Raw genomic sequence first — 15,063 nt, 5'->3', positions numbered from 1 at the left:
CACCACCAGCCCCATTTTCGCAGCCATACCCAGCTGCACTGCTGTCACATTCCACAAGAAGGTCTTGGACTCCTCTGTGCACAGACACTCCTTATCCCTGCAGGTCCGGCATGGCTCTACCTGGAAGTCTGAGGATTTAGCCAGGGCCACACTGATCTAAGGGAATGACAGATGCAAGTGAGTAACTGGGCAAGTCAGGAGAGACAGCTTGGTACAATGCACTCCACAACTGGATGGCATGGGAGATCTGCCCCGCACAGGCACACACCTGCATGCACTGCTGTAGGTGGTTGAAGATGGTAGCTTTCAGCACAAAGGTCTCTCCTCGGATGACAGAATATGGCACTGGCACATCCACAAAGAACGGCTGGACTGTTCTGAGGCTCGTGGTCGGGGCAAGGCCAAATCCCCTCCCAGCCAAGCAGAAGGTTTTGACTTTCCATGTTGCAGCAGCAGCAGGTGCTGTGATCAGGACACTCCTGCTGCCATTGGAGCTGAGAGGGAAAGAGCACTTGCATGAAGAAATTCATCCCTTTCCATTGGAATGAGGAGGGCTCATGGCCCTGGGTAAGGGGGGCTATGCTGATCCTCATGCTTGGATCAACGTCTGCTAAATCACCAATGACTTATGCTCCAGTGGCTCACAGCAAGGCAGCTCTGAGCAGTTCGTTCACTAGAGTCATTCAAACCCTGCTTAAATGGCATCAGCAATGCCTTCATAGTCTTCTTCTGAGCAAGACACTATCCAAGCATTCCAGTTGCACACACTCACTAAGCATCATGGTGTCAGTCAACAGCATGACATCTGGAAAGCAGCAGCTCCATATTCTCCTGAGTGCCGATTAATCTGTCTTAGCCTAAGTACTGTGAACAAGGGCTACAAATTTATCTGGTGAACCCACCAAATTGAGAGGTTAGTAGAGTGCACCCAGTGGCACTTGGTGGTTTGGTCTGAAAAAGTATTGCTCTTCCCTAAACTTGTGTAGGCTTCAGTGCTGCACCTCAAAGTCTGCTAGTCCTTCAGTCTGACGCACTACAGGTGCAGGGAAGAGCCACAAAACTCACATGAAGACCTCTCTTTACACCTATGGCTGGGCTTTTGCACAAAGGCAAGTCAGCCAAGACTCAATATCAAAGGGATCACCCTTCTGACCATTTGTAAAGTCGTACATCACTTACTCAACAGAGAACAGATTCCAGATCCAAGTTTCAGGGAAATAGTGGTGAAGTCTTCCATGGGCTGTAACTTGGGGTTGTTGCTTAGTGATTCTTTGGTCTTCTGTAGGAAGTCCCCCTGAAAGAAAGAATAAGGAGTCCCACCAAAGTGGGAGAAGTGAACCCTCCCAAAGGCAGACAGCCTAGCACAATGGCAGGAGGCAAAGCAAGCAGTAAAAGAGACATGGGAAGAGTCTGGCAGAGGAAAACACAAGGAAGTAAGATTATGTGGTAAAAGAGGGAAAATAGGAAGGGAAAAGAGAGTGAAAACAGGAGAACCATCTTGCAGCGAGCTGGTTAAAAGTTTTTATTGTGAATAACGATACTGTTTGCTGGTCTGCAGAATACTCACAACCCTCTGCAGGCAACGATTTCAATATCAGCAAGTGTGTAAGCCATCTTATTACGATTACCTAGTGCAACTCAGACACAGAGGAAGTGACTGTCCCTGATGATGCAGCTGGGGAAGGACACACAGCCTGTGGGGTAGTCACTTGGAAATAGATACTGGCCCATATTTGGGTTTGTCTGTGCCAGGAAAGGAATGCCATCTTTCAGTGTCAGGTATTGATGTTTTTCAGAACCCTTTTTATATGGACTGGGTCATTCCTGCTGAGGCTGGTGGACTGGGCAGCAGGAATGCTGCTCCAAGAGGAGCTGTGGTATCACTCCTGCTACTCTTCACCATCAAATCCCAGAATGCTCTTCCATTTGGGTGATCACATGTCCCAGGTAGGCTGAAAGTACAGCTCACCTATGGATGGCTTCCTATCCGCCCGGTGAAAGCACTGAGACGGCTTCTTCACTACAAGGTTTGAAAAGATCTTCAGCCCCATGTTCTGTTAGGAAAAGAAGGAGGACAAGGGAGGCAGTAACACAACTGTGAGGAGGTCACTAAACCACCAACTCTGTTCTGGGGAACACTCAGATGTCTTGTTCATCTCAACTCATTTCCAGTGGCAATGGCACAGAAAAGAGGTGCCAGTGTCCTGACCCATCCTTTAATGCATGCTGGAAGGAATAGCTGGATGAAATCCACATTCAGCTCCCAAGGCCATGACACGGGCCTGTCCACAAACACAAGAGACATCTCTATGATGTGCAAGAGCCTCCTAGGGTGCATCTCGATCACTAAATAAAAGAGGACAGGGTCTGATCCCCAGGTCCAAGGCCAAATGGCACTCCCTGTGTTGCGTCCATACTGCATAAGGCTAGTCCTTTCTAGAGGAGATGATACGCCTTAAAGACAGCAAGAGATCTGCCTGAGAGCATCCCAAACAAATAGTGCCAGAGAGCAGGCTAACAACTAAGCCATGTCAGATATCTGTGATCTAATGCTTGGGTCACTCCCTGTCTCTCTTTTCTCTAACACTTTAAACAAACAATACACAGCCCAGGACCTCACTCCCAAGCCAGAAAGCTGGGGTTTACTGGTCCAAGATCATGCTTTCTGCATCTGTGGAGGGGAATACTTGTAATGGGATTGTACATCTCTTGAGACAGCATAGCTGTCAGTACAGACAGCAGGGGCTGTGTGAAGAAGGCAAGGCCTACTCAGACTGAGGGAAGAGAAGGATAAATGCCCGTAATTTCAACAGCTCTAGGAAAAATCACAAGATGATTACCCGGAAGAGGTTAAAGATATCAGGCTGAAAGGAATGCTGTGTCTTCCCCCCTAGCAGAGACGACGTGGACTGGGGCTGAACACAGCGATCTGAATGCTCTTCTACTTGGGCAGGGTACCCATGTCGGTAGGCAGTAGGGAACAAACCATAGACCTAGGGAAAATCACAGTCAGGCAGGAATTAGGCAAGGAGCAGACACCTCCAGATGCTGCACTATACCTTCCTGTAGAATACGTATCTGTTCCTGGCCATCTCCCAGGCAAACCCTACTTTCTCCTCCATACAAAGTCCCCTTCAACCATTAGCCCCTGGCTCTCCCTGCCACAGCCCCTGCCCGCCTTCCCCAGCTTGTCCATCACTCCTGGGTTTTGTCTGATTGCACAGACACTCACCGTTTGGCTTGTCAGCTCGCTCTCTGGTCTCACAAGGAACATGTTTTCATCCACTGCCTGTACTGCACACAGGGAGCCAGGGGCTGCCTGCAGCCGGAGCTGCACTGTTGACCCTGGGTGGGCTTCTTTAGATGTGAAACCCACCTGGACCTTGAGCAACACACCAAGAAAGGAAATGTGAACAAGAAAGAAAGGGGAGTGAGGAGACTGACAGAGAAGTGGCACAGACAGTGCCCTGCTCAGCCACTGCTAGGAACAGAAGCCACTGCTGAACCTTTCCTGGTCCCTGGTCACTGTGCTGCATTCATCGCCTTTCTCACTTTTCCCCAGTTCTCTCTTTGAAGGATCTGAGGGTCTTGTTCCCTCAGGCCTGCTGATCCCTGCTTGTCAGCTTTCCCCCAGCCTCAGGAGTGAGTCTTACCTTGTTTTCAAAGCACAAGGCAACATCAAAACGGATGCTATCAGCTGTTACCCCTCCATTGGGGAAGATAGCATACACCACTAAGGAAGGTGATGGGGTCAAGTCTTCAGTGAAGGTCAAAGGGATGGAGAAGGAGCCCTTCAACACTAAGGAAGGAAAATCAAAGTGCTTTCATCACAGCCCCACCAAGATCTCCTTCTGCCCTCCTCCTTTTTCCTGCTTTGTAATCCCACAATGTCAAACCAATTCCTCCTGCTGCTCTGTCTGGCCTCTCCCTTCATTTCTGATCCCATTTGCCCCATCTTCCCACAGTTCCTCCCAGTCCATCTTCCCATCATTTGTGCCCTCATTCTGCTTTTCAGCCTCTTCCAGCTGACACAATTGCTTCCACCCCCCACCCCCCCCAGCCCTGTTCGTGACCTACAGATTCAGGGAATTTGGGGACACCCTGGCAACTCTCACTCTACAGCCTAGAATTGCCCAGCTGCCACAGACTTACTGTTCAGCTTCCCAACCTGGACAGTCCTCTGGCCCCTGACAACAATTCCAGCCTTCCCAGTGACCTGTGGGGGGAGGGACTTGCAATAAGCCCATTGCTGTTTGCAGCTGGAGCACAGTCACACTCACCATGTGCATTTTGCTCTCCTAAGCAACCTCAGAAATAAACTGTGGATCCAATTCAACCCCGACCCGGGACCAGCAGATTTACAGATATCACAGTGTGGGAGGAGAAGCTTTAACATGTGATATTCTGGTCTGGTCTGTCCAGTTAGGACAATGGATGGGTAGTGGGTTCACTGGAGATAAGTGAGAGACAGTTCAGGTGTTACCCTTCTAGAAGGCAGGTCTCCAGACTGGACCAAAAGCCATTTCCACTGAGCATCTGTTTGATACCCAGAGTGAAAAAGTGATGCCCCATCCAGTTTTAAAGGGAGAAGAGTTTGACAGCAGAATATGCAGCCTTGTGATGGGCTGCAAAAGCAGAAGCCTCCTCCCACCCATGGAGGTGACTCGGGCCCTGATACCAGGACCTCCAGGCTGAGCTATATGGGGTGTAATGCTCACCCACTTCTCCAAGAGCAAGTTTTTCCTGTCATTCCTCCAGTGATGACCTAAGTTACACCCTCATTTCATTGGGGTCTGGTTGCATTAGTGCAGCCTTTCTCCCCAGGTTCTCTGTTACTCACATAGTATACAAAACCTATGCGGCTGGTGTTTTCTCCCAGGTCATCCCGGCTAAGGGTGAAGGTCACCTGAACATTCTGCTTCAGCTCACAGGGCAGTGTTTCTGTGAGTGGGTGTATGTCCAGGAAGCTCTTGGTTGTGACATGGAAGGGTTGCAGGTGATGGAAAGCATTTGTGTAACTGACGTCCATTTTTCGAGGCACGTGTGAGAGATCCTCTAGTGTGAACCTTCCCTGAAAGGGAACCAGAGACACACAGAAATCAAGAGCTTAATGACAGCTTCAGTCCTTTGATGTCATCAGCTTGGTTTGGGAAAGGCTGTTGCTTGGTGCCTTCCTGCTGGCTCTGCCCAGGCCTGAGCTGGCAGGGGGCAGCAGGGCAGGAGTGGGGATCACCGGCAGAGCTAAAGAATCCTCACTTTCCCATACGCAGAGATGGGATTTACCTCCAGAGAGACTGATGAGCTGTTCCAAGCCGTTGTGTCTAGGTTGAACGACGCTGTTCCACTTCCATCTGTGATGTACGTTTTGATAAACCGACGCCTCATGAACTTTATCACAAGATAAACTTTTCTGTTTTTCATACTATTTCCATAGTGATCCTGAAGCTTTATCTGGTGACAACACAGTGAGGCAGAAAACCCAAAGTCATATATTTCTTCCAGTGTCATATCCAAAACCTTCCCCCCTCTGGCAAACATAGAGCCTCTTGAGTAGGTGGCCTTAACTTCAGTCTGGCCCAAGAAGACTACAGAGAACACAGGAGACCTATAAAACTCCCTTATTTCTAAAGTTAAGGTGAGAGTGATTAAAACCTGCCCACTCCAAAAGATGTCTGTGGCTAGAGCATCAGAAACTCATGCTGAGGCATCCTTGTATCCCAGCATCCCTGTTGAGACATCACTTATCCCTCTCAGCAGAAGCTGGAGAGGTAAACACATCAGGGAATCTGAAATGCAGAAACTGGAGCTGTGCTGTCAAGTAAGGTACAAATTTACACTGCAAGGTAAAACACTCTGTCTGTGGAATAGGAAATGGTTTGGGTCAGCAAAATTTCCGAGACACTAAATTCCTTGGCAAATGATGGTAGGGAAGAAGATGGGGGAAAAAAAATCACCTTCCCTTTATAGGGTACTCCAGGGATGTAATATGCATTTGGTGTTTCAAACACTGCCCTTGCAGCTGTCCTGGAGATGAGGATCTGGCTGGAGGTGTTGATCTGCACCCCTGTTGGAACGCAGAGTGCAACAGAAGCAGGCTCAGTACTGGAGGTGACTACTGCACTCTAGTTTAATCTCACTTGGTTATTCCCAGCCCCTCTAAGCAGAGTGTCTCAAACTTCCTTCCCCAACAGCATCATCCTTCAAGGTTTGAGGGCTGTTCCTGTGGTAGCTCCTTTAGCGGTCCCCAAGCCCCTTTCTGGCCTCATGGACCATGCTCCCAACCACACCTCACCCACCTGCTGCTGACAGAGCAGCTCTGTAGGCACAGCAAGTTCCTCAGGCAGGACTGCTCTCATGTCTTGCGATGGTCCCAGCACCGGTGGAGGAGAGGCAGAGGTGCACCCACCCTGACCATCACACCCCTAGGATGGCCCCTCACACCCTTGCACCTCCTCTGCTGAGCTCCTGGGTACCTGTGCCTGTCTCCGTGAGAGAGGCTTCTGCATAGAGCTTGCCGTCTTCCTCACCAGGAGCCAGATTGAAGACTGACGTGCTTACAGAAGGCATAAAGCACCCCTTGCTCTCAGTCTGCAATAGGAAGTGGTAGATATTATTTGGGACTGGGAAGAAGGGAAGGAGTCATAAGTAGAAGGTACTTCCATCATAACTGTGGACTGTAACAATAACGCGTATATAGATAGATACAACTCACATTTTAAATTCTGTATTTTCTATTTTATATGCATGAATACTTGCAATTCACACTGGAGTAATATAAAGCAAAACACACATCACAGTTTTATCACAGTTACAATGCTGGCAACCTTCCAGCTTTAGTAGAAAACTGAAGACTGAACTAACTGGCTCACAGAGCAAAGCTATGAGAATTTTAATAAATACAGCTAGAAGAACTGCAGAATCAAATGAAAATTCAAAGTAACAAATCATTTCCAAAGCTGGGAGATTACAACTACAGTAATGAGTCATAATGACAAAACATGAAAATATGACAAAGCATGAAATGTTTTCAACTATATGTAGAGATAAGCCCAGCTATGAACTACTTTGTTAGAAATGGAAAGACGTAATAGGATTAAGTATAAAAATACACAATGTGTAAATACATAACAAGAAAAAACAAAGTATAAAAGCTACTGTGTGATTTGGTGTCCTGGGTTTAGCAGTAGCAGTCATTTTTCTCCTTCTTGGTAGCTGGTGCAGTGCTGTGTTTTGACTTTCGGCCTGGGAACACAGCTGATAACAACGATGTTTTGGTTTGGCCAAGGACTTTGTGAGCGTCATGCTCTGACAGGGAGGAGGGGAAGCCGGGAGGAAGCAGAGACAGGACACCTGACCCAAACTGACCAAAGAGGTATTCCATACCACAGCACGTCATGCCCAGGATGTAACGGGGGCTTACCCAGAAGGACACGGGGTCTGCTGGGTCAGACTTGTTTTTTGGCAGGTGGTATCACATTCTTTTCCCTTGTTATTTTCTCTTATTGTTGTCATTGGTGGCAGCGATGGGATTTGTGTTGTACATTGGTTCCTGGACTGTTCTTATCTCAACCCGTGGGAGCTGCATTCTTTGGATTCTCCTCCCCATCCCTCCGGGAACGGGGAAGGGAGGAGCCCTCAGGAAGGGGGACGTGGGCCTCAACTGCTTCCAGCCTGGCACCCCTCACTGGGAGCGAGTGCATGAGCTGTCTGCCTGGGTTTAAACCACGACATTTGGCTATGGAGTTACCCATGTCTCCACCATACATTACTGTCCTTGTGCAGCTCCAGGATAGGTTCCCCTTAATGCAGTGATTTTGCAACTAAAAAAGCTCTATTTATTTCTGTCAAGTTACACTTCTTTCCAGAAAAGAAAACCACATCTCTCTGTGAGATTCCTCTTTTCCAAGCCTTATCATTAATGAAGTTACAGAGAAGAATTTCTAGGGAGTAAAGGCTTCTCTGTTGGTTTGGGCAGCAACAACTGCATTGATTGAGTGAAAACATTTACTTACTAGTGTACCTATACATTACAGAGGTTGGCAAATGTTCCTTACATAAGCAGTTCATTCTGTTTACCAATTGACACTTAGTTCTGTGTAGCGCTCCTTCACTAGCCATGTATCTTCCAGGATTTTACTCACCGGACCGCTGTATTCCCTACAGATGTCCTTGCTGGAGTTTTGAAGACGCCTCCTTGCCTTCTGGCACAAACTGACCCTCATGGTCCCTTGCACTGCTTTCCCATAGCTGTACCTACAAGGAGAACACCAGAGGAGCTGCTGAGCAGATGAGCTGTGTTTTTTGCTCCACATAGGTGGCCTTCCTGATGAAGGTCTTAATGGAGGTGGCATGCAGGCAGGCATAAATGAAAATACAGTACACTGTCTGGTTGGGGAGTGCAATAGCACAACACTGTGTCCAACAGAGGCAGAAACAAAACACAGATAGAAAAGGACCCATCCTCTCCAAAGGTCTCCCACTTCTGGTTGCTTGCTTCCTGGAGCTGCAGGTGCACACAGACAGCTGACCTGAGCTGATGTGCCCACACAGTGCAGAGCGCAGTGACAATGCTAGCTCAGGTGTGAAAGCAGCAGGAACCCATGTACCTGCAGAGAGCAACAGCAAACACATGCTATGGCAGTAATGGAGCCCAGAGTGACCTCAGACTTGTCTCACCATGGGCTTATCTCATGGTCTGGACCCTTGTTTCCACCATCAGACCTGCTCTGCTGTTGTTTGCAAGGTACAGCAGAAGTGTGTCCTTGTCAGTGGACACATCTCCCCTTCCTGCCTTTCTGCTTTTCCTTGCTTTGACTCCTCTCTGGCTTTCCCTTTGGAGCAATACTCCTGACAGTATCAGTAACAAGAAGGCATTTATGACCCATCATGGGGATGCAGAGAGCTGTACTGTTTCATAGTACAGTTTCATATGGTCTGCTTTTAAATATCCTCATTAATGAGAAATGATGTCACATCAGCAGCTAAGGGATACCAAAAGTCTCTGGACTACCACCAGCCTCAGTTGAGCTCACCTCCTTTATCTGTCTCCAAAGTGCTTTCCAGATCATTCTCCTTCCTCCTTCATGCTTTTGCCATCTGAGATCATGCCTTCCTTCAGCCCTCATCTGCTCACGTTTTGCTAATGGCTGTATAACTAGAGAAACCCACCTGCTGCTTCTAAGAAGGTGGTTCAGCAGTGTGTAAGTGAGATGGAACAGCATAACCTTTTAAAGAAACACCAGTCAACACTCCTTTACCTCAGCAGGTCAGTCCCATATCAGATACATGTTTTTCCCCACCTAAGGTCTCTCAAGGCTGGACAGACAGCTTCCAGAGCTTGCCTAGGATAAGTGTCCCTGTAGCTGGATGGTCTTTCCCAAGTGTAGCTCACGTACCACTTCCCTCAGGAAGAACCCATCAGTTTGACTCTTACAGTATTTGGGATTCCTCAGAAGGAATGACTCTGTTCGGCCCTTCTTGATGGATTTAAGAGAAAGGAGACACACAGAAAGAGATACACAGTTTTGTTGAGCTCTTTCTTTTCCCCTGAACATCCTCCTTACCTGCCACACACACGCAGTGGGAAAGTTCTATCTGTAGCATAAATCTGAGCTGGTCCCTCGAAGAAAACATCAAACTTTTGGAACACTGGAACAAAAACCACAGAGTTACTCCATCAAAGGATACAAGCTACATAGACATGGGATGACAAAAGGGAAGACTGTGTTTCCATAAGGCTGGGTTCCCATGAAAGAACATGTTCATGAGGTAAAAGAAGGACTAACAAACAACAGGGAAACCAAAGAAAGAATCCCTTTTCCATCCCCCCCAGCATATGAACAGTCTTGCAGAGGTCTTTAGTGTATTCCCACTTTGTGCCAGCCTAGTTGTTAGCAGATACCTTCTCCAGAAACCTCCAGAACAGTCTTCCTTGTGTACATTTCTGGTGTTGCCTACTCTATAGATTGTGTTTAATCCTAGCTTTCAGGCAGTAAATAACAGTTTACAATGTTTGGCTACATATTGTTATACAGACAGAAACATGAGAATTTTGCCACCCTATTTTTTGTTCTCCACACTCCATCTTACCCCGTTGCTCCACCTTAAAGGTACTGGACACTTTTGAGTTCACCACACTGATGGTGTAGGTCCCCAGAGAGAGTTCATCAGCTAACTGGAAAGAGAGATCTGCGATGCCCTGTTTTGGTCTCACATCCAGCCACTGGCCAATCCGATTGTGGTTTGGGTCCTGCAGTCCAACGGACGGAAAGAAGAGGCAGTTGTGAGGGTTCAGAGGCTTTCACTGATTCCTGCTGTTTTTTCCCCAGATGGTGCTGAAGTGATGCAAGTGCTGAAGCACAAACAGAAGAGGTGAACCCAACCCACCCAGGATTACGCTGTACTGCCATTGATAAAGAAGTTATGAAATGTCCTGATATTTACACTCTCTAGTCTTACATAAAAATGAAGTGTAAGAGTTAGCTGAAGCCTGGGCATTCCTGAATGTAGAAATGGATGGAAGTTGATCCATTTGGATTGTCAGTGCTTGTTAACAAGAAGGATGTGTCAGAGTATGCATGTGCATGTGTATACACAGACCCTAAGAAAAGGAACTTGACTCAGTAAGACAGTTGCCTAGGTATTATCCATACTGAAGTACCTCTCCTCGTAATACCTGAGGAGTCTGAAGCACCCACCTGGACTTCCACCACAGAGTGCTGCAAAGCAAACAGACAGCAATATCAGACACTGGCATGACAAAGCAACCTTCATATCAACTTATCTTACCAGCCCAGCCCATATGCTATGACAACATCACCAGTCCCAAATATTACAATAGGAGGAGCTTGATCCTACTGAAACCAGGAGAATGACTTTGAAGCAGTAAGGAAAATATGCAACATTCATGTTGCTGTTATTTGGATTTACTTTTTGATCCCTGAACGTTTAAGATGCACTTTGATAGGAACTCTACAGCTGTGAAAGATAGAATTTGTTATTTAAAAAAGAAGAAAAATGGAGAGACTCACAAATATTATCATCCCAAGTTAAAAGGCACCTGTTTTGTAACATTAATCACAAAAATTAGCAAAACCTGCATCACCTATAGGAAGAATACACCCCACATTTTCCTGTAAAATCCCTGGCCTAGGAGGTAAAACTTGGAGATGTGAATTTCTGATGACTGCAGCTGACAGTAACAGGGAGAGACAAAGAAGGACATACTTCAGCCCCTTGAGGCCTATTAGTTCTATGATTTTTCTTATATCACTGCAGCTATCAGGAAGCAGCAGTGGTGAAGGACATGATTTGGGAGCACATGGCATAAGGAGGCAGGAGCAGGAGCTTGGGAGAGTAATTTGCCTGTAAACAGAAGGCCACATATTATTCACAACATTCATCATCCTAAGCTTCCATGCAAGTTATCACAGGCAGCTCTTTTTTCATTGAAACAAGACAAAAGTGCAGGTTAACTATTTTCATAATGTGAATCTAATGCTGATGCTGGGAAAACCATCTAATTTACAGTGTATTATAGCTTTAATGCTGCAGTGCACATAAGCCTCATCATAGCTTTGGTTAAACATGACCTCTTTCAAATATTCATCACAGCATTTTTCTAATGCTAATTTACTTATATATAGACATTGAACATTTATGGTCAAATGTCATTATGAACCAATTTTGGGCATGGAAACAAATGCGTTGCTTGCTCTGTTTTCTAACTAATATAAGAGGTAAACCTTGTATCTTATATTAGAAAGGAGAATGTGATCCTAGGCCCTCATCAATAGCCCAAAAAAAGATGAAATGAAGTCAGCAATAAAGAAGCTGGGAGGACCTCTCCCTTTATTTCAGCCTTGAAGGATCTGATCCAACTTTCTGCTCACGTGTACCCTTCAGTATTCATTTGTCATGGCATGAATTCCTTAAACTGCTTGAGGACAGAGGGGTGTGAAATAGCCACAGCTTCTGGCTGCAGGTATAATTGCTTCCCGTAGGAAGATGCTAGTCTTGTGATTTCCTGGCTAACACATATGCAGGCCTCTGGCAACTTCTCCCTCCCTTGACGCAGGGAGCATGAGCTGCTAACAGCAACAAGCCAGTATGATTTAGTCATACTGTTTTCTCTCTTTTCCTTTTCTATGATCACTTCGTCTATATCCTTCCCTGTATCCGTTTTCTTCAGATTGTGCAGATGCATCACAGCTTGCTTCTGACCCTCCTGCCACCCTTAGGTGCAACACACTCCACACAGCGCTCAGCTTCCCAGTGCTGCAGGAGGGGAGCTTTGTGTCTGGCCAAGCCTGTGCACAGCCCATCTGGTAACTGCACCCATGGCCAGCAGCCCACAGATGTCCCCAGGAGCCCTGGAGGGAGGAAGGAGGGTCAGATTCATGCAGCTCCAGGGTTGCCCTGCGCTAACCCAGCTAGCAGGGGGTGCTGGCACACTCCCCACCAGCAGCACCAACCCTCCCACCAGCCAGCCAGCAGCTGTCCCATGAGAGCAACAGCAAAGCCGATGGCAAACGGGTGCTGCTGTCCCCACTTTAGTGAGGGTTGGTGTTGGCTGCCCTGACTGCTGCAGGGATTGGGGTTGTCTCGGTCTCCACGGTGTGGGGCTGGCAGAGGAGGCAGAACTGGCATAGGGAGCCCAGAGACTTCTCACCTCCACTTAGACAGGCTTTACCTTTTTGTTAACAGGAGAAAAGTCTTGGGTCAGTGTCACGATCCGGAATTTCACTGAAGGGAGAAAATGGAGCACATTATAGAGACTGAGGGCTTCCAGGAACAGACTTGCCCTGCAATTGCCTTTCACCAGAGCCACATCTCCTCACACAGCTCTACCGGCAGCCCCCCGCCTGCCCTGCAGCCCCCCTTACTCCTTTCTCAGCCCTGCGCACCACCTCTTCCCCCAGCTGTGTAGCAGCAGCACAGCAGCCAGCCTCACATCTTTCCCACAGGCTACATCTGGGTTCCCTTCATCTGCAGTGTGCGCACACCAGTCCTGGTGAGAAGACCATGTTCGGGTTTGCTCCCCCTTAAGTTAGCTCTGTTCCTAGAGCATGTGAAATGGACCTTTCCAGTCCCCTCCCACCCCTAAATCATGGCACACAGGTACATATCTCCAGACGGCAGTAGATGCCTTCCCCCTCTGTACCATGGAGGCCACATGACACAATGCACTCTGCTCATGGGAAACTGGGAGCAAAGTCCAGGCAGGTCAAGGCAGGGAAACTGTCGGGGTGCTCCATGCAGTGCTCACCTGTCTGTCCTGGGTTATAGACAGCTTTATCCATCTGGATGAAGGTGCCCGTGCCAGCTCTATGGATCAGGACTTGCTTCTCTTCATTTACACTGAAGTAGTGGCCATTGGAGATGCGCAGATGGACAGTGCCCACCTCCTGGTTGCCTGCAGGCTGGGGGACCTAAGAACACAAAACAGGAGCCGCTAGGTTAGCAGGCAGTAGGAGAGGGCCAGATGGCATCAGAGCAGTGCTCTTCTCCCTGCTCCTGCTGCACAGTGAGGCCAGCCTCTTCCCAGTCATGCTCTGAACGCCAGCACAGGATGTCCCCTCAGTGGCTGAGTGCTGTGCCTATGGAAGCATGTGGGACAGACCTTGGAAATGAGGGAAAGAGAACCTGTTCTGGCACAGAAATTGTGCCTGTCTCTTCACAGGGATGCTACTAGAACCTGCATGGAGTGAGACGGAGAAGACTCAACCCCCAGGAAGAGAAGGTCTATGTTGACAAGAAATCCTATTTCCTAGAGTGTGTGGGTCACAGAGGCTGAAATTCACTCTTATTCATAAAGAATAATGAAGAAGAAATAATAGAAAATAAGGTTTGTGAGTTTGACAGATCAGAAAGGCTGGTACTGAGCTTGTGTGTGCACCCTCCCATGTACTTCCCAGTCTTCCAGCACATTTCCCAGCCCTAAAGAGAAGCTTGGAGTGAATTAGGCATGATGGGAGGCTGTCTGAGATGAAAGCTCTGTCTTTCCCTGCATCCTAATTCACAAATGACACCCTGTGACAATGCATCCTTCTCAGAGGAGAGCCAAAAGAGCACACTGGAAGCTGCCAGCTAGAGGTCCCTGCCAAGAATGGTCCTGACCTGAAATCTGGAGCACTCAAAGATCCAGTTGTTCCGGACAACCTTGCGGTAGAGGCTGAGGTTGCCAGATGGGTGCGCAAGAGTTAAGGCCACACGAACAGGCTTCTCCACTCCACGGAGGTCCAAGCACACCCTCTGGGAAGAGGGGTAGGGCAGTGCAGCTGGAACAATGATCAGGTACCTCCTGCAGTGAGGAAATAAAGCATCACATCCTGGGAGTAATCGCACCCACTCTTAGCGCTAATACTCTACGGTCTGAGGAAGCAGGAGGGCTTTCCACCTTCCTGGGGGAAGTGGTGCTGCTCTGCTGGAGTGAGAGGGACAGATTAACAATGAGAGTGTGAACCCCTCACAGTCAGTTTCAGGTGACCTGAAAACCCAAAATGGGATGCAGCTCCATCAGTGTCACCTCTAGCACCGTGAAACAGGACATGGGGTGTCCCCCCGCACTCCTGGGGAAACCTCAGCGTTTGGGGAGGGTACCCCTCAAGGACCTTGGGGTGTCACCTCGGTGATGTCCGCCATGGCAGGTGATCCCCCTGTGTTTTGGGATGCCCCTCCACCACCATCACCCCAGGGCAGGCAGTAGCTACTGCCCAGTTGTGCAGCCAAGTCATACTGAGGTGCTCCCAGTACACATGGAAAACAGAAAAGGATTTTCCCTTCTTGCTTTGAGATGGCTCCTCAACTACCTTGGCAGCAGACTGCTGCCTGCTCGATCATCCCCAGCCCTGCAGCCCTTTCCCTTTGCCCTTCACTTTATCCTACACCTTTCCCTTCAGCCTGCCTCAGACCACAGTCCCTCACTTTTCTTGTTCCCATCACCAGTCCTCACCTAGTTCTTGTACATGGTGATATCCATGAGAGAGGTTCTCGCTTTCAGGAGGATCCTGAAAGGCTTGTGGCATGCCGCATACCATCCCATGCCTATCCCCTCCAGGAGAT

At 48.2% G+C, this 15,063-nt stretch overlaps 1 protein-coding gene across 1 annotated transcript in view; it reads right to left on the bottom strand.

The window, feature by feature from the left end:
• Positions 1 to 15,063, bottom strand: part of LOC133216537 (alpha-2-macroglobulin-like protein 1) — a 28,397-nt gene that overhangs the window by 13,043 nt on the left and 291 nt on the right. Inside the window, exons 2-20 of the mRNA XM_061361323.1 lie at positions 14,119 to 14,302; positions 13,268 to 13,430; positions 12,692 to 12,744; positions 10,698 to 10,718; positions 10,090 to 10,249; positions 9,564 to 9,648; positions 8,142 to 8,253; positions 6,474 to 6,588; positions 5,955 to 6,064; positions 5,284 to 5,451; positions 4,841 to 5,071; positions 4,153 to 4,216; positions 3,654 to 3,799; positions 3,233 to 3,382; positions 2,841 to 2,993; positions 1,970 to 2,054; positions 1,180 to 1,294; positions 269 to 494; positions 30 to 156 (exon numbers count right to left, since the gene is read on the bottom strand). Coding sequence (XP_061217307.1) covers positions 30 to 156; positions 269 to 494; positions 1,180 to 1,294; positions 1,970 to 2,054; positions 2,841 to 2,993; positions 3,233 to 3,382; positions 3,654 to 3,799; positions 4,153 to 4,216; positions 4,841 to 5,071; positions 5,284 to 5,451; positions 5,955 to 6,064; positions 6,474 to 6,588; positions 8,142 to 8,253; positions 9,564 to 9,648; positions 10,090 to 10,249; positions 10,698 to 10,718; positions 12,692 to 12,744; positions 13,268 to 13,430; positions 14,119 to 14,302 — 2,468 coding nt within the window. The remainder of the gene's footprint in view (positions 1 to 29; positions 157 to 268; positions 495 to 1,179; positions 1,295 to 1,969; positions 2,055 to 2,840; positions 2,994 to 3,232; positions 3,383 to 3,653; positions 3,800 to 4,152; positions 4,217 to 4,840; positions 5,072 to 5,283; positions 5,452 to 5,954; positions 6,065 to 6,473; positions 6,589 to 8,141; positions 8,254 to 9,563; positions 9,649 to 10,089; positions 10,250 to 10,697; positions 10,719 to 12,691; positions 12,745 to 13,267; positions 13,431 to 14,118; positions 14,303 to 15,063) is intronic.

The sequence above is a fragment of the Neopsephotus bourkii genome, unplaced genomic scaffold (assembly GCF_033783945.1).
Source record: "Neopsephotus bourkii isolate Nb327-2 ecotype Australia unplaced genomic scaffold, CSIRO-AGI_Nbou_v1 NB_107, whole genome shotgun sequence".
Lineage (NCBI taxonomy): Eukaryota > Metazoa > Chordata > Aves > Psittaciformes > Psittacidae > Neopsephotus > Neopsephotus bourkii.
The sequence above is the reverse complement of the archived record's forward strand: the minus strand, read 5'-3'. Positions and strand labels throughout refer to the sequence as shown.